Genomic DNA, 23311 nt, shown 5'->3' with positions numbered 1-23311 from the left:
CATTACACTCAAAGACAGCTCAATTAATAACACTTAAAGAAAAGAAAAAAAATGGAAAAAAATACATAACGATTTAAAAAAAAAAAGATGGAAATAACTTAGGACAAGTGGGCTGGTCATGTGACGTGTACACAAAGGCGGCGGCAGCGGTGGAGGTCAGTTTGGGGGAACAGGAACGCGGTGATGCGAGGAAATTATATAAAAATATTCACAATGATATATTTACAGTACAATAGCATTTCTTAGAAAATAATACATTTGCATATTGGAACAGCATTATCATTAAAGAGGAAAGGAAATGTGGCACCGATACTGCGTTTCATGATGAACTGTCAAATAGGACCTTCACGCACACACACACTCACACTCTCACACACGCATACACACAGTCTTCATTTTTCCAACTTTGGTGAGCCATTCCCCAAAATAAACGGTGTAATGAGGCAGCAAACGCAGCAGAACAAAGAAAAGAAAAATCCAGTAAATTGATATGTGCATTTCTATCCCTTCTATGTTAGTGTTGTGAAATTAAAACAAACGCTAAGCTTCCAAATGTACTGATTGGCACACTTTTGCACATCATTTAAGAGGAGGAGAGATGCAGTTTTGCACAAAATAATAAAAAAGTAGCAGGAAACATAAGATAGAAACGAGGAATTTTGGCATTTGATTCACTGACTTTCAATTATGAGGCAAATTAATCTTGTTTTTTTGAAAAAAAACAAACTTATTTTGAATATTTTTCTATGGCAGAAAAATAAAATAATGCATTTTCTTTATTTGCTGAAAGGTCCAAATTATTGATACTATGAGACAAAAATTACATAGCAACATTGGTGTCCAATTTGCGACACGAGGGCCATTTATGATGTGCAACAAATTTTTTTAGGACCCTTATGTTGAATTAAAAATAATATTTATCTTTTTTTTTTCCATGGCCTGTTTCAATTCTAAAAATAAAATCAAATAAAAATAAACATGACGGCTAGCAAAAAAAAAATGCTGCAACACGCAAAAGTAGGCTAAAAAAATTAGCTGCTTTAGAATATTCAAGTTAGTATATTCTGCCATTTACAAAATAATATTTAACTTTTCAACTAAGAGAAACATTTTATGTTTTTTTTTGCAGGAATCGTTTTCCCAAATAAATGTTTTGATTAACGGATTAATTAACAGATTAATCCATTGCTATGCCCATCTCTGTTAGTGACTCATGACTACATAGAAACATAAAAACTGATCGGACTTCCCAAAAAAAAAAAAGAGTCAAAAGGAACAAAATCAAAAATGAATTAATCTTTTAATCTTCATTAATTTTTTGCATTGTATTGATCTCGTGTTAAATGATGTGTGGCGGCCTTTACCAACGGAGGAATTTTGCGGCTGGATAAAAATGCTACAAGTGTGGAGTTTAAAAAAAACGAGGGATTATAGCTGCACACTTCCAAAGGACCCCCCCGACGTGCCTTTTAGGACTTTTGTCCCCCCCCCCCACAAATAAAACTGTACAAGAAGGAAGAAGAGAAGTGGGAGTGCATCTTTGTGTTCGTCAAGTATGGAGCGGCATCGGGGGCGCAAAAAAAAAAAAAAAAAAACACGCCCCCCCCCAGGCACACGCCTCAGTTGTTTTCAAACAGAGACAGGAGGTCGTCGTTGCTGTTGCTGGGGAGGTCCGGGGGGTCCAGGTAGGACAGGAGCTCGTCCGGGTTGGCCAGCTCTGGAAGAAGCTGAGAGGGGACACGGAATGTGAAACATTTAAAACATTCAACATTCCCGTAAAGTGAAGAAAAAAATGTCGGAAACTCACGTCTAAAGAAGGTTCCGGCATGTCCGAGCCGGCTTGGCTGTCCAAACTGGAGGGGTTAAAGGTCAGGTCGCCGTGGGGGTGGCTGTTGGGGCCAGACTGCTGCTGTTGTTGCTGCTGCTGTTGCTGTTGTTGTTGTTGAGGAGGGGGCGGAGCTTGTCGGGTGGGTGGCGGTGGTCCGCTGTGGTGTAGCTGCTGCCCCGATTGGGCCCCCGGGTGGGGGGAACCATGTAAGCTGTGCTGCAGCGGACCTTGTGACTGCTCGTTGCTGGAAGAGTGAGGTATCTGCGAGGAAATGAAGCGGATGTTTGAAATACGGACTGTATTGAATGCATCACCTGGGAAAGGAATTGCATCCAAGAGGAGACTGAGGGCAGCAGGTGGACCACCACCCGGGTCTACCAATCCAAGGGTACTTTTCCCGACTTCCACGCAATGTTGCAGAGACGTGTCAGTTACAGTCCCTCGACATCCAGAGGTTTGAGGAATTCCGAGGAAAACTTGTCCATCCCTGGAGCTTTGCCGGTGAGGAGCATTTTGACTGCCCCACCACGGTGATGGTGTCCTGGGTATGTGAGTGGGATTGGGAAGGGGCTCAAAGTATTCCTTCCATCATCCCACTACATCCTCAGTGGAAGTCACTGGTGTCTTGCAAGTCACCTAGGACCCGTTTGCCTGGGGAGACCCCACCAAGGGGTCACATGGCCCCAGACAACATAACTCCTAGGATCACTCGGGCTCAAACTAACAAACAGGAAGCGAGAAACTCACCGAGTCGGCCATGTTATGCGAAAGAGGCTTGTCCTGCGACATCAGGCTGTTGGGCATGTCGGGCGGGTGGGACAGCTGGGGGCCGTGCATGAAGTCGTTCATCGACGTCCCGGCCGGCGTGCTGTGAGGGAAGTCGAAGTTGCCGTGGCCTTGGTAGCTGTTGCCTAGGAGACGAGAAATAAACAACAACAATTGACTCCAAGGTCTCTTAGGTTGGTTGTTTTCGAATGGGTAACAACTCGAGTTCGATTCCACCCTCGGCCATCTCTGTGTGGAGTGTGCATGTTCTCCCCGTGCATGCGTGGGTTTTCTCCGGGTACTCCGGTTTTCTCCCACATTCCAAAAAAACATGCTAGGTTAATTAGCGACTCCAAATTGTCCATAGGTATGAATGTGAGTGTGAATGGTTGTTTGTCTATATGTGCCCTGGGATTGGCTGGCCACCAGTCCAGGGTGTACCCCGCCTCTCGACCCAAAGACAACTGGGATAGGCTCCAGCACCCCTGCAACCCTCATGAGGATAAGCGCTAGAAAATGAATGAATGAAAACTTGTTTTTTTAACATTACTAGAGCCCCCAGACATGAAATAGCACCCCTATAGTCACTTTTACACTTGTATTACCCAGTATAGTAATAAAATAAGACAAATGACTTGTTTGAAGTTAGAGTTTCAGCTTGGCGTGGGTTCATATCCTTGGTAGGCATTATTGTGTAGGTTCCCTCCCACATTCCAAAAACATGCTAGGCTAATTAGCGACTCCAAATTGTCCATAGGTATGAATGTGAGTGTGAATAATTGTTTGTCTATATGAGCCCTGTGATTGGCTGGCCACCAGTCCAGGGTGTACCCCGCCTCTCGCCCCGAAGTCAGCTGGGATAGGCTCCAGCACCCCCGCAACGGTGAATGTTTCACATAAGGATTGTGGATGACGGACAGAATTTTTAAAAATAGCATTTTTTTCTTTAAAATCTCTCCTGAAGACAGCTGGGATAGGCTCCAGCATGTCCGCGCCCCTCCTGAGAATAAGGGGTAAAAAATGAATGAATGTCAATAATGCACCACTATGATCCATCACGTCAGTTCTACTTTTGCCCACTAGGGTTCACTGTTGGCTTGCGTCAATACTGGGTTGCCTACAGTGGATAAATGATGGAATTGTGTATTTTTTTTCCATCTGCAGTGCTTCCTTGAGCCACCAGTCTCGCCTGAAGACAGCTGGGATAGGCTCCAGCACCCCCGCATCCAATAGAAAATGAATAAACTGCGACCCACCTTGACCGCCGTATTCGCTGTTGTTGCCCCCCTGCTGAGACGAGTACGGCGAGGGTCCGGGGCCGAGCTGGGCGATCATCTCCATGACGTTGGGCATGATCATCTGACTGGGGCTCATGGTCTTGAACCTCTTGGCCAGAGGACCGTCGGGGTCCTCCTTGATGTGGATCTCAGACTTGATGGCCACCGGCCGCCAGCTGCACGTGGGGTCGATTGTCACCTCCTCAAACTCTGAGCTGGAGAAGAACAGAAAAGATGATTTTAGTCGTGATATGGATGCATGATGGATGAACCCTTGGGGTGTTTTTATTAGGGGGGGGGGGGTTCCACGATTGATCTTTTCACACCCCCACGTGTGGCGACTTACTTTTGTATGGCGTTCAAGATGCCCCACATGTACTGGTCCACCTCCAGACCTTCCAACAAGGCTGTTTTACTGCCAAGAGAAATGACGTTTAAAGTGCGGTCGGTTCGGTTAAACTTGCCGCCATTTTAACGTGAACGTACTTGCATACGGGGCACCGCCATGTGCCGCGCTCGCAGTTCAGTTGTAGATACGACTCCAAATCGAAACACTGCCGGGGACGACAAACGAATAGAAAACGTGTGTCATCGAAACGAACGAGGGGGGGGGTATTTAATTAATAAACGTTCTCAAACGATTGTTTACCTGAACGTGCTTGCAGTCGTGTCCTCTCGCGGGTAGCTGTATTCGCCGGAAGGTGATGGGACATTTGAGGGACACCTTGATGGCCGTCTGCTCCACGCCGTCCTCGCCGTTGAGGGCGCCGGCGCCGCCGCCCGAGGACGCTGCGACGCTGCTGAAGTTCCTCTTGACTTTAGAGATGAGTATTAGCATGGATGCTACTATGGGTACATACTCGGTGTATACCTTTGGTGATGCAGTGCTCGGCGGGTAGGAGTCTTTTCTTCAGTAGACCCTGAAGAACAGATCGGACCGACGGTCTGTGGACCAGCTGCAGCACGAATAAGTGCGACTGCAGGACGAAGCATCACGGTTAGAACCATTGGACACATGAACCATTCGATGGAAGAGTCGTTCTTACGCAGCAGCAGGCGGTGACGGTGATCTGGATCGTGTTCCTGCCCGGCTGGCAGACGTGCTTCAGGTGCAGAGGCTTGTGGGACGTCTTGTTGTCCCCCCGCTCGATGGTGAGGGGCGTGGCGTTGACGCTCACCTGCACCGACGCCGGCCAGTTGGTGTTCATCTGGCGGTCCTCGTGGTGGTAGCACTTGAACTGCAGCTCCAGGTCCGACCTGGACAGGGACACGGGAGTGTTGGTCTTGGTCTCGACTCGGGTCCTTCACTGTCTTGGTCCTGTTCTCAATGTGCCCGAATCTTAGTCTTGATCTACCTTGGTCTTGTTCTCCACTCCATCTAACATTGCCTCTGTTTTGGTCTTGGCATTATCTAGCACTGCCTTGGTCCTGGTCTAGATCTTCCTTGGTCTTGTACTCAACTCAATGAACCATTACCTTGGTCCTGGTCTAGATCTTCCTTGGTCTTGTACTCAACTTAGTCAACCATCACCTTCATCCTGGTCTAGATCTTCCTTGGTCTTGTTCTCAACTCGGTCAACCATTACTTTGATCCTGGTCTAGATCTTCCTTGGTCTTGTACTCAACTTGGTCTTGAACTCAACTCGGTCTCCCGTTACCTTGGTCCTGGTCTAGATTTTCCTTGGTCTTGTACTCAACTCGGTCTCCTGTTACCTTGATCCTGGTCTAGATCTTCCCTGGTCTTGTACTCAACTCGGTCTCCCATTACCGTGATCCTGGTCTAGATCTTCCTTGGTCTTGTACTCAACTTAGTCAACCATCACTGTGAAACTAGTCTAGATCTTCCTTGGTCTTGTACTCAACTCGGTCTACCATTGCCTTGATCCTGGTCTAGATCTTCCTTGGTCTTGTACTCAACTCAGTCAACCATTACTTTGATCCTGGTCTAGATCTTGCTTGGTCTTGTACTCAATTTAGTCAACCATCACCGTGAAACTAGTCTAGATCTTCCTTGGTCTTGTACTCAACTCGGTCTACCATTGCCTTGATCCTGGTCTAGATCTTCCTTGGTCTTGTACTCAACTCAGTCAACCATTACTTTGATCCTGGTCTAGATCTTGCTTGGTCTTGTACTCAATTTAGTCAACCATCACCGTGAAACTAGTCTAGATCTTCCTTGGTCTTGTACTCAACTCGGTCTACCATTGCCTTGATCCTGGTCTAGATCTTCCTTGGTCTTGTACTCAACTCAGTCAACCATTACTTTGATCCTGGTCTAGATCTTGCTTGGTCTTGTACTCAATTTAGTCAACCATCACCGTGAAACTAGTCTAGATCTTCCTTGGTCTTGTACTCAACTCGGTCTACCATTGCCTTGATCCTGGTCTAGATCTTCCTTGGTCTTGTACTCAACTCAGTCAACCATTACTTTGATCCTGGTCTAGATCTTCCTTGGTCTTGTACTCAACTCAGTCAACCATTACTTTGATCCTGGTCTAGATCTTCCTTGGTCTTGTACTCAACTCAGTCAACCATTACTTTGATCCTGGTCTAGATCTTCCTTGGTCTTGTACTCAACTCTACCATTGCTTTATCTTGCTATTGACCTGGTCTCAACTCCTCCAAGTCTTGGTTTTGGTTTATGTGGGTCTTGATGAGAACACTAACTGGCTAGACTCCGTTGACATTTCTCACTAGTTTGTATTACGACTGTTTTTCAAGCTCTAAGTGGACCCTTTGACCAGGTCTACCATGACATAAGCCAAGTCTTACCTTCCTGACCAGGTCTACCATGACATAAGCCAAGTCTTACCTTCCTGACCAGGTCTACCAAGACATAAGTCTTACCCTCCTGACCAGGTCTACCAAGACATAAGTCTTACCTTCCTGACCAGGTCTACCAAGACATAAGTCTTACCTTCCTGACCAGGTCTACCAAGACATAAGTCTTACCTTCCTGACCAGGTCTACCAAGACATAAGTCTTACCTTCCTGACCAGGTCTACCAAGACATAAGTCTTACCTTCCTGACCAGGTCTACCAAGACATAAGTCTTACCTCCACATAAGAGTCTGGTGCACTGAGGGCCGTAAGTGGAAGACGTGATTGCTGACAGCCAGATTGTGCTCGAGCCTGAAGGGCTCCAGGACCACGCCGTCCCGCACCGGGAAGGTGAGGCGCAGCTCCTCGTTGTGGTTGGCTGTGAATATGAAGAGTAATCAGATTACCGTGAACTTCAAGACTGCAGTGTCAGGAAATGGACCAGGTTCCTGACCTGGCGGTGGAGGAAGAGCGGACATATTTGGCTTGATGTCAGGAGGGAACGGGGGCTTCACATCCGGATTGGGGGATAAGTACGAAGGGATGTTACTTCCTGGCGTCATCGGAGGGGTGGGGTTGCCCGGTACTGGAGAGTGGGGGTAGTTGCCCATGGGTCTGGGTGGCTGTATGGAGAAAATATTAAATTACCAAAAGAACCTTAACAGCAAAAAAGATGGAGGTGTGAACCTACCCCATTCATATTCCCCTGGCTGTACTGATAACCGCTCCCAGAGAAGTTGTTGGTTTGGCCGTTAAAAGGCGGCTCTTGCTGCGGACAACACCATCGCCGCCATTATTTTTGGTTGAAAATATATTTTATTATATGTAATATATATTTAGTCAAGGTAACCGTTATGTACCTTATAATACTGTCCCATAGGACCACTGGGGGGCGGGTACTGGGACTGAAGCTGCTGTCCGGGCATCCGTTGACCGGGGTAACTGTTGGACGTCAGCTGCCTGGAAGCATTGGGTGTCGGGTACTGACCCTGCTGGTTGGGGAACTGGGTGTTTGGTCCGTACTGCTGCCCCCCGTAGTTCGGCTGTGGCGAGAGAAATACGTTAAAATATCGCTAATGGCGAGCTAGCAAAGACGTATTTATACATTTTTTTGATGTATCGAAACACAGTATGTTTATGACGATCAAAGATCCTCTATATGACAGGAGCGATATGCAAAAATGCTACTGAGTTGGACTTATGTGCCAGATTTGGCCCACGGTCCACCAGTTGAATATGACACTTACCTCGCCAGGATATGGCCTCTTCATGCCTTGCATAGGTATGCCCTGTGGCCGGGGGCCGGCGTACCCCTGCTGGGGCATTCTTTGCCCGTGGCCCCCAAAGGGCCCCATGCCTTGACCCCTGGGCTGGTTCATCCCCATTGGGGGTCCGCTCATATTTGATGCGTTTATTCCGGAGCCCATGTTGCCAGGTAGAGATGGGGGTCCACGGGGTCCTGGCTGGTTCATAAACTGGCTATTGTACGCTTGGTTTGGTCCCATCTGGAAAGAGGAACTCATCTGGAAGACAGGATTGGTTGATTTAGCGTCATGGGGGTGTTAAAAAAAAAAAAAAAAAAAACTAGCATCCTTACTGGTCCATATTGATTCATGTCCTTATTCTGCGTTTCCTGCAGAGCGGCGACTGTGGCGGTGGCAGTGGCGGTCGCCGTGGCGGCAGCGGCAGCAACGGCCGCCGCCGCCGCAGCAGCTGCCGGCTGAGTGAAGTCCGACGGTGGACGGGAGTGTGGCGGCATTCCCATGCCTCCGGGTCCAGCATTCGGACCTCCGGGGTAGCTTTGAGAAGGGAAACCCGTTAATCCATATCAATCGCCTGCGCTGACTGATTTATACAACTTACTTGCCCCCAAAGCCGCCCCCACCGGGGTAGTTAGGGCGCCCGTACATGCCCTGCTGCATGTAACCCTGGTTGGAGTTGCCTTTGTTGGGGAATTGCTGCTGAGAACCAGTGAACTGCGAGGGGTTCATCCCTGGATTGTTACCCGACATCCCCGAACCCATGGGGTTGCTTCCTGGGTTCATGGGGTTGTTGTTGTTGTTCAAGGCGTTCCCCAAAACCTGGTCCAAGGATTCAAATTAGGGTCTGCAGCACCGAGAAGATGTATAATTCAGATGAGTACCTGGCTCTGCGAGGTGTTGGTGACCCCCCAGACCGTGGTCACCACGGAGAGCGAGCCTGGAGGTTGGTTGGTGTTCTGTTGCCAGGGGACCGAGTCGTAGGGAAAAGACCCATCTCTGCCAGGATCAAACGCAAACACAATTATTATTTGCTACCCTGTGAAATAAAAACCAAGCAAGTCCTCGAGAACCGACCCGTGTGAGAGGCCGGGCTTCATGGAGCTCATGGGAGGCTGCATGGGCACTTTTCCCGGGGGCTCGTTCTGCCGGTTCTTCTGGTGACGGAGGAGGAGAAGGCGTCCCAGTTCCTCGCACCACGATGACAGAAGAGCTGGAAGAAGAATGGATCGGAGCTTGAACCTTTTTTGAGGTTGACTATAGCCTATTATTAATAAAAAATATTATATACGTATAATATACAAGTTATATGTAGGCTGCACGGTGGTCGAGTGGTAGCGCACATGCCACACAGCTAGGAGACCCGAGTTCGATTCCACCCTCTGTGTGGAGTTTGCACGTTCTCCGGGTACTCCGGTTTCCTCCCACATTCCAAAAACATGCTAGGTTAATTAGCCACTCCAAATTGTCCATAGGTATGAATGAATGAAAACTTGTATACCTGTTTTTTTAACATTACTAGAGCCCCCCAGACATGAAATAGCACCCCTATAGTCACTTTTACACTGGTATTTCCCAGTATAGTAATAAAATAAGACAAATGACTTGTTTGATGTGGGTTGATGTAAAGTTAGAGTTTTAGCTTGGCGTGGGTTCATACCCTTGGTAGGTATTATTGTGTAGGTTTCCTCCCACATTCCAAAAACATGCTAGGCTAATTAGCGACTCCAAATTGTCCATAGGTATGAATGTGAGTGTGAATGGTTGTTTGTCTATATGTGCCCTGTGATTGGCTGGCCACCAGTCCAGGGTGTACTCCACCTCTCTCTCGAAGACAGCTGGGATAGGCTCCAGCACCCCCGCAACCCTCATGAGGATAAGCGGTAGAAAATGAATGAATGAATGTTTCACATAAGGATTGTGGATGACGGACAGAATTTTAAAAAATAGTAGTTTTTCCTTTAAAATCTCTCTTGAAGACAGCTGGGATAGGCTCCAGCATGCCCACGACCCTCGTGAGGATAAGCGGCAGAAAATGAATGAATGAATGTTTCACATAAGGATTGTGGATGACGGACAGAATTAAATTTTTTTTTATTTTTTTCCTTTAAAATCTCTCCTGAAGACAGCTGGGATAGGCTCCAGCAACCCCTGCAACCCTTGTGAGGAGAAGCGGTAGAAAATGAATGAATGAATGTTTCACATAAGGATTGTGGATGACGGACAGAATTTTTAAAAATAGCAGTTTTTCCTTTAAAATCTCTCCTGAAGACAGCTGGGATAGGCTCCAGCACCCCTGCGACCCTCGTGAGGATAAGCGGTAGAAAATGAATGAATGTTTCACATAAGGATTGTGGACAGAATTTTAAAAAATAGCATTTTTTTCTTTAAAATCTCTCCTGAAGACAGCTGGGATAGGCTCCAGCATGCCCGCAACCCTTCTGAGGATAAGCATTAGAAAATGAATGAATGAATGTTTCACATAAGGATTGTGGACAGAATTTTTTAAAATAGCATTTTTTTCTTTAAAATCTCTCCTGAAGACAGCTGGGATAGGCTCCAGCATGCCCGCAACTCTCCTGAGAATAAGCGGTAGAAAATGAATGAATGAATGTCAATAATGCACCACTATGATCCATCACGTCAGTTCTACTTTTGCCCACTAGGGTTCACTGTTGGCTTGCATCATCCTGGGTTGCCTACAGTGGATAAATGATGGAATTGTGTATTTTTTCCATCTGCAGTGCTTCCTTGAGCTCTACTGTAGACTCCATCCATTTCCCCTCCTTCTGTGTCGCCTGCCTGCTAATAGCCTCCAGGTGGCATCACAAATGGAACGTGGATTCGATCAGAGAGGCCACCTCTCCTCTTGAGATTCACATCACTTCCCTGTCTGAATAGGGAGGGGCCGGCGGAGGGGGATAATGGGTGCGGTTGGCAGTAACAGCCGAGTGTCCGTGGCCGGGCAACGTGCAAGGCTGCCACCGTGTAGCCAATACGCCGTGCGAGGTGGACGAAAACACCAGACTAATGGGGCTGACGGGAACAAACAAGGAAGGCTCGCCGTGGCAAACATGGCAACCCGAGCGATGCGGCCACACGTGAGTGCTGGCAAACACACACAAATAAAACCCAGACACAAACATCACAACAGAATAGAACACACCGTCTCCTGGATTTCAACACTTCCTTGCGTCCTATATGGAGCACAAGATGTGTCTGACAGGAAGAAAAGCTCTGCCTCGCTAGGGTGGAAGATGCTGTTTGCTGCCACCTACTGAAATCTATACAAACCCAAATATAAGACAACATTTTTTCCTGGGAATTAAAACTGAAATTAAAGACAACCCTAATTATCAGACAACCCCACTCTCCGGGTCACCGGTGTGACAGGATGAAAAGCTCAGCTTTGCTGTTGGTTTGCATGCTTAGCTCTCTAGACCCGCAAACATCGGAAATTTGGTCTTTTCCCAACTCTTTCCAGGGGAAACAACACAGACGCAGAATATAAGACGACCCATCTCTTCGGGTCACTTCATTCATTTTCTACCGCTTATCCTCACGAGGGGGTTGCTGGAGCCTATCCCAGCTGTCTTGGGGCGAGCGGCGGGAGTCACACCCAGGACTGGTGGCCAGCCAATCACAGGGCACATATAGACAAACAACCATTCAGACTCACATTCATACCTATGGACAATTTGGAGTCGCTAATTAACCTAGCATGTTTTTGGAATGTCGGATGGAAACCGGAGTACCCGGAGAAAACCCACGCATGCACGGGGAAATCATGCAAACTCCACACAGACATGGCCAAGAAAATGAATGAATGAAAATTTTTTGCCTGTTTTTTTTAACATTACTAGAGCCCCCAGACATGAAATAGCACCCCTATAGTCACTTTTAAACTTGTATTACCCAGTATAGTAATACAATAATGATGACAAATGACTTGTTTGATGTGTGTTGATGTAAAGTTAAGAGTTTTAGCTTAGCGTGGGTTAATACCCTTGGTAGGTATTTTTGTGTAGGTTCCAAAAACATGCTAGGTTAATTAGCAACTCCAAATTGTCCATAGGTATGAATGTGAGTGTGAATGTTTGTATATATGTACCCTGTGATTGGTTGGCTACCAGTCCAGGGTGTACCACGCCTCTCGCCCGAAGACAGCTGGGATAGGCTCCAGCACCCCCGCGACCCTCATGAGGATAAGCGGTAGAAAATGAATGAATGAAAACTTGTTTACCTGTTTTTTTTTTAACATTACTAGAGCCCTCCAGACATGAAATAGCACCCCTATAGTCTGGGATATAGCTGGGATAGGCTCCAGCACCCCCTGCAAAAAATGAATGAACGTTTCACATAAGGATTGTGGATGACGGACAGAATAAAAAAATATCAGCTAGCATTCGTGTGGCTATCGAAAAAAGAAATAAAAATCTGATCTCAACATAAAATTCCCGCCCCCACTCATTCAAACTCAGAAGCCCCCCCCCCAAAAAAAATCACAAAGACTCTTCAGGAGCTCATTAAATCTTTGTGTCTCAGTTTACACTGGCCTCCCCGGTGGTCCCCCCCGTGGACGGTCCCAGGGGCTCGGGGCCCTGGCCCTCAGCCGTATTAATATTGCGGTGCTCAGCTGTGCAGCAATTGCCCCCCCCCCCGTCATAAAAGCCCGATGGGAGATGTGACAAATGACACTTGCTGCATGGCCGACAGTTGTCCACGTCCTTGATAACGCCTCGTCTGTCGTAAACGTGGCGGCATGGAGGGGGGGCGGGGGGGGGGGGGGCATGCTAGTTAAGTATTGTGGTTAAATGCCTGAATCCGCTCGCTTTGTTATCATTTAAGTAGGCCACGCCAACATACGTGTAATACCGATCATACAGCTTTTTGACCCACTTATGGAAGGTTGGGGTAGTAACACAAAACTAAAAAATTCTTAAAATGTATAAAAGTTAAGTTAAAAATGTGAATGGCATGATATCAAAAACATGTTTTTTGAGTAATACCTGGAATATGAAATGATAAAAAAAAATTTTCATTACTAAGATATTTCAAGAAAACAACCTGACCGGGTCATTTTTGACCCACTTATGGAAGATTTCTTAAAATTTCTTAAAATGCATAAAAGTTAAGTTAAAAATGTGAATGGCATGATATCAAAAATGTGTTTTTGAGGAATATCTGGAATATGAAATCATAAGAATTTTTTCATTATGAAGATATTTCAAGAAAACAACCTGATCGGGTCATTTTTGACACACTCATGGAAGATTTCTTAAAATGTCTTAAAATGTATAAAAGTTAAGTTAAAAATGTGAATGGCATGATATCAAAAATATGTTTTTGGAGGAATACATGGAATATGAAATGATGAAAAATTTAATTACAAAGATATTTCAAGAAAACAACCTGACCGGGTCATTTTTGACCCACTGATGGAAGGTTGGGGTAGTAACACAAAAACTAAAATTTGTTAAAATGTATAAAAGTTAAGTTAAAAATGTGAATGGCATGATATCAAAAACATGTTTTATTGTCATTACACAAATTCTGAAGCCTTTTAATAAACATTTAACTTAATGGCGGCCATATTTTTCAAGCAATTTTGCTAATATTTGAGCTTCCCAGTCATTTTAAATTTTGTGGTGATGTGGAGCGACATTATAGTTGTGTGAGGAAGTTGTGTGCGCAGCTCTTCAGGAGTAGAGGAGTTACAACAACATTAAATAATCATATTATAAATTGCAATAATAAGGTTTTTTTTGTCTCCTCTATGTATTGGCGCAGAGTAGACAAGGGAGGTAGCAGATGAAACAGATGCTAAAAAGCTTTCATGACCCCCCCAAGCCCCCCCCCCCCGGTTCACTATCTAATGGACACCTGCTCCCTTGTCTCTGCTCGGCATTGTCCCATCTTGGCCAGGAGACAAAAACACACCTCCAGTGGTTACACAAATCCTCCACTGGGCGTCCCGGTCTTTGCTTTCTATTGGGAGTCAATTAGAAGAAGAAGCGCCCCCGGTTAGTGGGTAGCACCTTAGAGGATCCATGGATTTACCTCCATGTGCTCCACAGTTCCCACTTGGCTGCAGCGCCCCGATTCTTTGACGCCCTTAGTCTAGTATTGGATAAAATTCAATATTGCTTGATTTTTCCTGCTGGAGCTGGAAGGGGTCCAGACATACCCCTTGATGGATTTATGGAGTGTGGTAGTCTAGTGAGAAAATATTGGGATTTTGCAGCAAAATAATAGTTTAAAAAAAAAAAAAAAAAGCAGCATGAATGAGCGTGCGAAGGCAGCTATGAATGGCGATTGGACGCCAGCAGCTCTCGTCTATCTAGGCCAGACAACAGCCTCCTGTCTGCACCTCATGTTTGTCTTTTTGCAGTCTTCCGATGGGGATGTTGGAGTTCCGTCAATAGCTACTTAGACTTGTTGCCAGGCGGGGGAAGCCAGACTTGCTGGCTGGCTTTTAGGGCAGCTTAAAGGCAGCCTCCTGCTGGACACATGGACCCGCGCACACACGTCTAAAAAGGACCAAAAAAAAGGGAGGTGGATGCTTGGATTTAGGCCACAAAGAGGGCTGAACCATATGTGGCCGTAGGGGGGGATGGATATTTATAATCACATCTAAATATTAGGGCTGTGAAAAGACTAAAACGTGATTATAACAGCTCCTGATGAACTGAAAATGTCAATTCTTCAACGTATGCGAGAAGCAGATCTTCTACCAGAGATGTAGAAGAAGTGAGGGATGCCACCCGCCCTGGACTAACACACTAATAAATCATACACACTCTCTCTTTCTCTTTCCATACATATTGAGTAAAATATCTTCATTTGTTTTGCTTCCCACCCACGACTCCAATAACGATACTACAGTGAAGAAAATAAGTATTTGAACACCCTGCTATTTTGCTATTTCTCCCACTTAGAAATCATGGAGGGGTCTGAAATTTTCATCGTAGGTGCATGTCCACTGTGAGAGAGATAAACTAAAAAGAAAAATCCAGAAATCACAATGCATGATTTTTTAACAATTTATTTGTGTGATACAGCTGCAAATAAGTATTTGAACACCTGAGAAAATGAATGTTAATATTTGGTACAGTAGCCTTTGTTTGCTATTACAGAGGTCAAACGTTTCCTGTAGTTTTTCACCAGGTTTGCACACACTGCAGGAGGGATCTTGGCCCACTCCTCCACACAGATCTTCTCTAGATCAGTCAGGTTTCTGGGCTGTCGCTGAGAAACACGGAGTTTGAGCTCCCTCCAAAGATTTTCGATTGGGTTCAGGTCTGGAGACTGGCTGGGCCATGCTAGAACCTTGATATGCTTCTTACGGAGCCACTCCTTGGTTTTCCTGGCTGTGTGCTTCGGGTCGTTGTCGTGTTGGAAGACCCAGCCACGACCCATCTTCAATGCTCTGACAGAGGGAAGGAGGTTGTTCCCCAAAATCTCACAATACACGGCCCCAGTCATCCTCTCTTTAATGCAGTGCACTCGTCCTGTCCCATGTGCAGAAAAACACCCCCAAAGCATGATGCTACCACCCCCATGCTTCACAGTAGGGATGGTGTTCTTCGGATTGTACTCTTCATTCTTCTTCCTCCAAACACGCTTATTGGAATTATGACCAAAAAGTTCTATTTTGGTCTCATCTGACCATAAAACTTTCTCCCATGACTCCTCTGTATCATCCAAATGGTCATATGCAAACTTAAGACGGGCCTTGACATGTGCTGGTTTAAGCAGGGGAACCTTTCGTGCCATGCATGATTTCACATCATGACGTCTTAGTGTATTACCTACAGTAACCTTGGAAACGGTGGTCCCAGCTCTTTTCAGGTCATTGACCAAGTCCTGTCGTGTAGTTCTGGGCTGATTCCTCACCTTTCTTAGAATCATTGAGACCCCACGAGGTGATATCTTGCATGGGGCTCCACTCCGATTGAGATTGACCGTCATGTTTAGCTTCTTCCATTTTCTAATGATAGCTCCAACAGTGGACCTTTTTTCACCAAGCTGCTTGGTAATTGCTCCGTAGCCCTTTCCAGCCTTGTGGAGGTGTACAATTTTGTCTCTGGTGTCTTTGGACAGCTCTTTGGTCTTCGCCATGTTACAAGTTAAAGTCTTACTGATTGTATGGGGTGGACAGGTGTCTTTATGCAGCTAACGACCTCAAACAGGTGCATCTGATTCAGGATGATACATGGAGTGCAGGTGGACTTCTAATGGGCAGACTAACAGGTCTTTCAGGGTCAGAATTCTAGATGATACACAGGTGTTCAAATACTTATTTGCAGCTGTATCACACAAATAAATTGTTAAAAAATCATGCATTGTGATTTCTGGATTTTTCTTTTTAGTTTATCTCTCTCACAGTGGACATGCACCTACGATGAAAATTTCAGACCCCTCCATGATTTCTAAGTGGGAGAAATAGCAAAATAGCAGGGTGTTCAAATACTTATTTTCTTCACTGTACATGGACATCCACAGCATTTTGCACCCCCCCGTTGAGAAATAATTCCTAGTCAAACATCACCCCCCCCACACCAATCTGTTACTGTACTTCCAGCTCCTACTGTAAGCTGATTGGAAGCAAACATTCATGCATCTTCACGTCTAATCTGATCATACTGTATGCTAACGACTAGCAACATGCTATGCAAAAACTGTGATGACGGCCATGTGATGCAAGGAAAGAGGCCCCCGTGTCACTGTCCAGGCAGCTCAGTACAATATGTCTTATAGATGAAGCTACTGTTGTGGACATATTTTATGTTACATATAGTATGAATGTAAACAACAATGTAGGAAACCTGTCATGACACAATATGGATAAAAATATATTGCATAATTGCATGCATACCTGAACATAGGTCAGTTTTGTTGGTAAAAAAAAAAAATAATTAAAAAAAAATCCTCCCAAAAATGAGTTAAAATGGGGTTATATAAGGGAAACATCAATCAAACTTTGTTTTGCTTCTTCTTGTGCTTTTTTTCTGTGTCTAATACCAAAACATAAAGAGTACCAACAAAAGTGTTATGACGGCCATAGAACACAAGGGACATGAATTCCAAGCTGCTTAACATTGTTTTAAACTTGAATGACGGCTACAAAGTTTTGTTTCCTATGGGAAAATTAATTCAAAAAATTATTATTCCAACCAATCAAATCTCGCGAGACTTCAGCTCTGTGAGAACCTGAAAGGATGGCTACTGCACGACTACTACGTGTCTTAATACTTAATACTGCAATACAGGTACAAGAGTATAGAGTCCTCCAATTTAAGCGCGAGTGCACAATTTCTTGATTTTACTTGTCATATTTTAATCAGATTAATCCCAGCTTTCAAAGTAATTAATCGCAATTAATCACCATTGCAACTATGTGTGTATGCCCATTTTTACTATAATTAGAAGAAAGATTATTAACTGGTTATTAAGAGATTACGGTTAGTTGTATTATTATTAGATTATTAACAGCTCCAAATTAACTCAAAATTTTAATCAAGCTAACACTAGTTAATAGTTTAATAGTAGCAGAACATTTGAACTTGTTCACACTTTAACCGTGTTAGTATGAGCAAAGTGGGGTTGCATTCAAAGACACTACGTAACTTCAGTTGAATTCACATATTTTGAGGTTATTTTCTGGGATTTCCGAGTACACCTAAATGCAGCATTTGTATTATTGTTATTATAACCACAATAAAAGCTTTGTCGTGACGACAGTGACTTTAAACTAGTATTTAATTGAGTATTTTGAAGTAGTCAGCAAATACGTGAAGTCGATCGCAAAGATAGAAATAAGAGCTGCGGTCTACCAGTGATCCTAATTATCTAGAAGATACAGCAGATGTGCCCCAGCCTGGTGCCCACCTCAGGGTGCTGGACCAGTGGTACCACGGCGGTGTCACGGTGGGTTCAAAGGCGAGTGTCTGAGTCACCTGAGACCTTCTTACAGTTGCGCCAAGGGAGGGAGCGAGGGAGGGGAGGGGGGCCAGGACTCAGCGGATGGGTCTTGGTCAGGGCCTGGCACCCCTCCAGGCTCATTAGAGGCTCCCATATGTGCAAGCGCTCGGGATTTGGAATTAGAGGCTTCCTCATGAGCTACACTGCGGCCAAATGGTAACAATGAAGCTGAAAACCGATGATGTTATTGGATATTTCTCGATATAAATACAATCAAGTGTGGATTTAAACCACTTTAGGGGTTCAAATAAACATAATAAATACAGTTTCTATGATATGTCTTTACGTGGAAATAATCCTCAAAACTGGGCTTCAATGTGTTGGAACCACTGTGCTGTGTTGCCATAGGTAACACAGGCGTTGTTAGCTGCCTTGTTAGCATTGAGTGGTGGCAATCAGGCTGTCAGTGTGAGTATTTCACTCGCATAATCGGCTAAAAATAAGACGGAAATAATGGAAAAATTAAAAAGGTAGCACTCACACGCGTACATTTCTCACTGTTCCATCGCATTTTGCGCCTGACGTAAGTCCATATGAAGTGAATAAAACTAGCGAAAAATACTTTTTGGGGGTTTGTATGCATCATAAATCCCCACGTGCCACGCATTAAAAAAGAAAGTGTTTGTTCCGTCATGCATTTACTGTTCAACAAATGGTTTCAAGAGGTTTTCGGCTGGAGCGCGCCTCCACAAGCCCGATGTTTGTGCACCGCTGTGGAAGCCTGCTGCCAGCCTCTGCCTGATAGTGCCACAAAAACACGGATGTTGACATTTTGCCCAAACCTGACACCAGCAGAACGCATGAAAGACACTTGCTGGCTGTACTGACTGTGTTTCTCTTTTCAATAAAGATATTTCAAAATAACACGTTTTAGTTATAATAAAGTGAAACCATCAAACCGGGATATTTTTGGACAAGGTAATCATCCTGGCAGAATATCTCGGACCATGCCTAGTCTCAGCTGGGAAAAATAATAATATGCAATAATTAGAATATAGAATCATTATTATTTAATACTATAATTAGGGATGTCCGATAATTACTGGTACTGATAATAATAATAATAATAAAATAATAATAAAATAAAAATAATTATTATTATTGTAATTATTAATTATAATTCCTTAATTATTATAATAATTATGTATCAATAATAATATAAATAATCAATAATAATAATAAATAAAATAAATAATAATAATAATTGTAATTGTAATTATAATATAATAATTATAATAAAAAAAATCAATAAAACATTGCATTAAAAATGCAACTTTTACAATAATGTAACTATAATGTAATATTTTTGTATGACTGGAAAAAATTAACACCCTCAGCATAATGCACTTTAATAAAAATAAAAATATATTTAAAATACAAAATAAAATAATGAATTACTACATCCCTGACAGCATCAATAAAATAACAAAACAGTAGTATTTTTATTAGATATTATTAGCAAGTGCAGGTGTACCTAATGTTGCGGCCGGCGAGTGTTTACCACGCCTCTGTGAGCATCTTCAGCGCTAGTCTACAGTACGAAAAGGTGCTTTAATGCAAATACGTTGCATTGAAAAAGTATTTTGCTTCGACGCTTGACAGATGAAATGGTGATGCAGGCAAACGAGGTGACGACGACAACATCATCAGGTGCGACATGCTGCACGCTGCAGAATAAAGACGACAACACCACGGCAGCCAAATGATCATTCCACATGTTTGCGCAGCCACCATTGAGAAATATGAACAGAGGAAAGCGGGGTGGGGGTGGGGGTGTGGCAATGGCGATGACGGGAAGCCAGTATGTGTATGATAAAACAGTATATACAGTATACTCCTGCGCTGGGACACACAAGCAGTACCTGAGTCAGACTGACACCTCCTGCAGCAGTTGGTTTCTGTAGGGTTCAAATTTTACATTTTTACTGGGCTGGACAAAACACTACTTTGCACAATATTTTATATCATATATGTTTGATTCATCAATTCAACAATGGAAGTTGAAAAAAAAAAAAAAAGACACCTGTTGCTTCGTTAGAACAACCTCAAACCAAAATGGCAGCTCAACAACTGCTAAATTCCTCCACTGGGAGGTATCTGTGTGTGAGCGGGGGGCTGCAGGGGTTTTTCGGGAAGTGTTAAACTGCCAGGAGTCTCGCCTCAAGTAGGTCAGCGCGACTCGAGAGAAGATAATCAAGGCCGTTTTGACCCCTTCTGTGCCAACGGCAAGTGGGTCAAATGTGCCAGTCAGCTGTTGGCAGCCGAAACTGTCGAAGGGATCATAGCGGGATCACTTTTTGGCACCCTTTCTGCAGGTGACGTCACCCATAAAAGAGTAGCGGTGATGACAAAATGGTCGAGTGTGATGATAACCATAGAACTGGAAATGGAGCCTCACTGAATACAACATTTCCGGCTAGTTTTAAGTTTGGGACAGTTTTCCGTGTTAAAAAAAATGCAAAAACCACACCAAATTGAACGCATCTATCACAACTGGACATGTTATCAAACAAACAAACAAACAACAGAAGAATCTCACTATTGGCTAATGCTAATTTAGCATTAGCATTATTTTTGCCAGCTCTTGTGCGTCCGTTTACGCTAACAAAAACACAGCTCTTCTTGGTCACTTTTTCATGTGGGAGAAAAAAAATACCAAAACCACATTGGGACATGCTAACAAACAAATGCTAACTTGTGGGTTTTTATCCAAGAGGCAAAGTGGAGACTGTGGAATGTAATACCACAGCTTCCTGGTGCGATAAGGTTAGCATACAACCACAAATCCGGCGACTAGCTAATGCTAAATTCATATTTTAATTGCTAGCTTGTTTGTTACGGATACTGCGTTTTTACCAGCTATGACTATGGCTGTGTTCGAAACCGCATACTAACCCACATAATAACCCACAATGCATTGTGCTCCTACCCGAGTCCAAATCCACAGGCTAAAGCTGATTTTACTTTAGCTCTAAACTCTTTAAATACATAACTTTATTGAGATTTTTTCTTAATCAGGTGATAAAGTGGACATTTAGATCCTGAGTGTGTTATTTATTTGTTGAAATACCAATTGTTTACTATTTTGTTCAGACGAATTTGGCAAAATTTAAGCTAGCCGAAGTGAGCAACACACTTCTGGTTATTTTTACAAAATAAAACACCCCCTTAAAAAAACAGTGATAAATCACTGCTTTTATTTTGAAAACAAGAAGCAAACAACTCGCAATATATCCTGCTTGACACCGCCATTTAGTCCATCCTGCTGCTCGGTGTTTGGCCAATGTTTTTTTGACGTCACGTTGCGTTGCATCCTGGGTAATTTGAGTGTAAGTACTAAGCTGATGATACACACTGCATACTCAAATAGTTAGTATAAGTAGTAGGTAACTATGCGGTTTCGAACGCAGCCTATGAAAGAGTAGACTTTTCATTAGACCCACCCTTTTCCGGTTAGACCACCGCCACATCCGGTTTATGCCCCGCCCACCCCAAGCCCAAACACGGAAACAGATACAGATAACTGTGTTCATCCATGGTAACAAACTATATTTACTTCTCCTGAGAGATTTTAACCCAAGAGGAGACATGGGGGCAAAAGTTAAGACTGTGGACTATAATGCCGCAGCTTCTGGATGAAATAAGGTTAGCATACAACCACACATCTTGCTAACAGCTAATGCTAATGTTGTGCTCCGGCTGTTAGCTGTTAGCTTGTTCTCCATGCCAATAAACTGCCAAAACGCCAACCAAGAGGAGTCAGTCGTAGTACTACGCCTCGTAAAGGAAAAACGGCAAGTTGACTGTTATGTTACGTTGAGGCGTAAAATAAAATAAAACAAGACCAACAATCGGCTATGCTAACTCCTCCATCATGAAAGCGGAACAAAAGCTCGATACGGGAGGTGGCGGAAGAGGTGAGGGGGGGGCTTAATCTCTGCACTAGTGAAGCCAGCAGCTATTTTAAAGCCCCCCCCCCCTCGCTCTCCTCTCTGTGTAGCATTCTTCCCCCACCTCCCCGGGCAGCAGCAGCGCCTCCTCTCTCCTTCCCGGCGTGTCCAGTGACGGCCTGTGCACAATGCACATCAATTATTCATGGCCGCGCTCGGCAAAGCCAATCACAGATGGAGCCGTTGCGCTAATGGGCTCCTCGCCGTCTATCTACGCGCTAGCAGCTCCCATGCACTCGGGCTAAGAAATAATCCCGAGAACACCACCGCAGGGGGATGGTGGGGGGGCATAACCAGCACAGGAGATGTGTGAGGAGGAGGAGGAGGAGGGGGGGGGTAAGAAATGATTTAGCAGGAAGTGGAAGGGTTAAAAGACAAGAAGGGAGTAAAAAGAACCAAAATGCTTATCTCCTCACCTCGGTATGTATGTATGCAGCTGCTATTGATGTATCTCCTGTTTTCTGTCTAGTGATCCATTGCTTGCTCTCCCAATACACACATCACACAGAAGCAGAGCCACACAGCCAGAAGGGAGACAGGAGGGGAGGGGAGTAAAAAAAAAAAAAAGGCAGCTCACATTTCAAACTTGCAAAGAGGGGGTGGTGCCTAATGTGCTAGACGGCCTGGATCTTGGCCTGAGTCCACAGCCAAATAACACAAGACTCCATCAAAATCAATGAAAAGCAGCAAAAGGACGTGTCCGGCGTGATGTATATATATTAAAAAAACATAATCAATCCAAACTGTGTTCTTTACACGCCACTTAATCCATCAAAATAGTAATTAAGGAGCATGCAAGGGGGAGGTGGTAGAGGAGGAGGAGGAGGCGGCTTAGTGTTGTGGCTTCCTGATGCATGGAAGATGAGGAGGAGGGGCCAATTAGAGCTCTTTGGATGAGCACACATTTGAAAATGATCTTAATAATATAAACAACTCTCATGTAGCTATTGCTAATAATAGTAAATATGCCCAACCATGAAATGATCCTATTGTGATTTTTTTTACCTTTTATATTTATTTTTATAGCAATACAAAACAACATATTGTAAATAATAACAACAAAACCTGAAAACATGTCAAGTGTAGCTATATAGTACTATAAAATAACAATAGTAATACACCAACTACTTCCTGACCGTGATAAAATCATTTCCGACGAGTTCCCTACATAGAAAACCTGTTTACGGCATTCTTAATATATATTATTTAATATTATTATAACCCTGCAAACATGAAGTGACATCATACCTCATACAGTAATACCTCATACAGTAAACATAATTAAAAATTAATTATTGTGCCTGTTGTGATATAAAACAAACCTGCAATAAAAGCCTGTTGTTCCGGCAATCCATTCTGATGCTCACATGCGTCTCACACAACCTTAAAGTAACATTACCGCCACCTAGTGACCAGTGTATAATACTA

At 44.1% G+C, this 23311-nt stretch overlaps 1 protein-coding gene across 2 annotated transcripts in view; it reads right to left on the bottom strand.

Moving 5' to 3' along the window:
- Nucleotides 1–1490: 1490 nt before the first annotated feature.
- LOC131109868 (zinc finger MIZ domain-containing protein 1-like) overlaps nucleotides 1491–23311 on the bottom strand; it is an 89933-nt gene continuing 68112 nt past the window's right edge. Inside the window, exons 6-24 of one of the 2 annotated variants that reach the window (XM_078788679.1) lie at nucleotides 19796–19831; nucleotides 9027–9162; nucleotides 8834–8948; nucleotides 8554–8771; nucleotides 8288–8489; nucleotides 7938–8213; nucleotides 7551–7733; nucleotides 7382–7459; nucleotides 7145–7313; nucleotides 6928–7069; nucleotides 4917–5127; nucleotides 4742–4847; nucleotides 4520–4686; nucleotides 4357–4424; nucleotides 4217–4285; nucleotides 3850–4085; nucleotides 2576–2739; nucleotides 1808–2089; nucleotides 1491–1727 (exon numbers count right to left, since the gene is read on the bottom strand). In XM_078788679.1, the coding sequence (XP_078644805.1) occupies nucleotides 1620–1727; nucleotides 1808–2089; nucleotides 2576–2739; nucleotides 3850–4085; nucleotides 4217–4285; nucleotides 4357–4424; nucleotides 4520–4686; nucleotides 4742–4847; nucleotides 4917–5127; nucleotides 6928–7069; nucleotides 7145–7313; nucleotides 7382–7459; nucleotides 7551–7733; nucleotides 7938–8213; nucleotides 8288–8489; nucleotides 8554–8771; nucleotides 8834–8948; nucleotides 9027–9162; nucleotides 19796–19831 (2966 nt within the window). In that variant the 3' untranslated portion in view covers nucleotides 1491–1619. The remainder of the gene's footprint in view (nucleotides 1728–1807; nucleotides 2090–2575; nucleotides 2740–3849; nucleotides 4086–4216; nucleotides 4286–4356; nucleotides 4425–4519; nucleotides 4687–4741; nucleotides 4848–4916; nucleotides 5128–6927; nucleotides 7070–7144; nucleotides 7314–7381; nucleotides 7460–7550; nucleotides 7734–7937; nucleotides 8214–8287; nucleotides 8490–8553; nucleotides 8772–8833; nucleotides 8949–9026; nucleotides 9163–19795; nucleotides 19832–23311) is intronic. The other variant, XM_078788680.1, reaches the window with a different exon arrangement.

Source organism: Doryrhamphus excisus, unplaced genomic scaffold (genome assembly GCF_037039965.1).
Source record: "Doryrhamphus excisus strain RoL-2023G ecotype Guam unplaced genomic scaffold, RoL_Dexc_Guam_v1.1 HiC_scaffold_24, whole genome shotgun sequence".
NCBI lineage: Eukaryota > Metazoa > Chordata > Actinopteri > Syngnathiformes > Syngnathidae > Doryrhamphus > Doryrhamphus excisus.
This window is presented reverse-complemented; position numbering and strand designations above follow the sequence as displayed.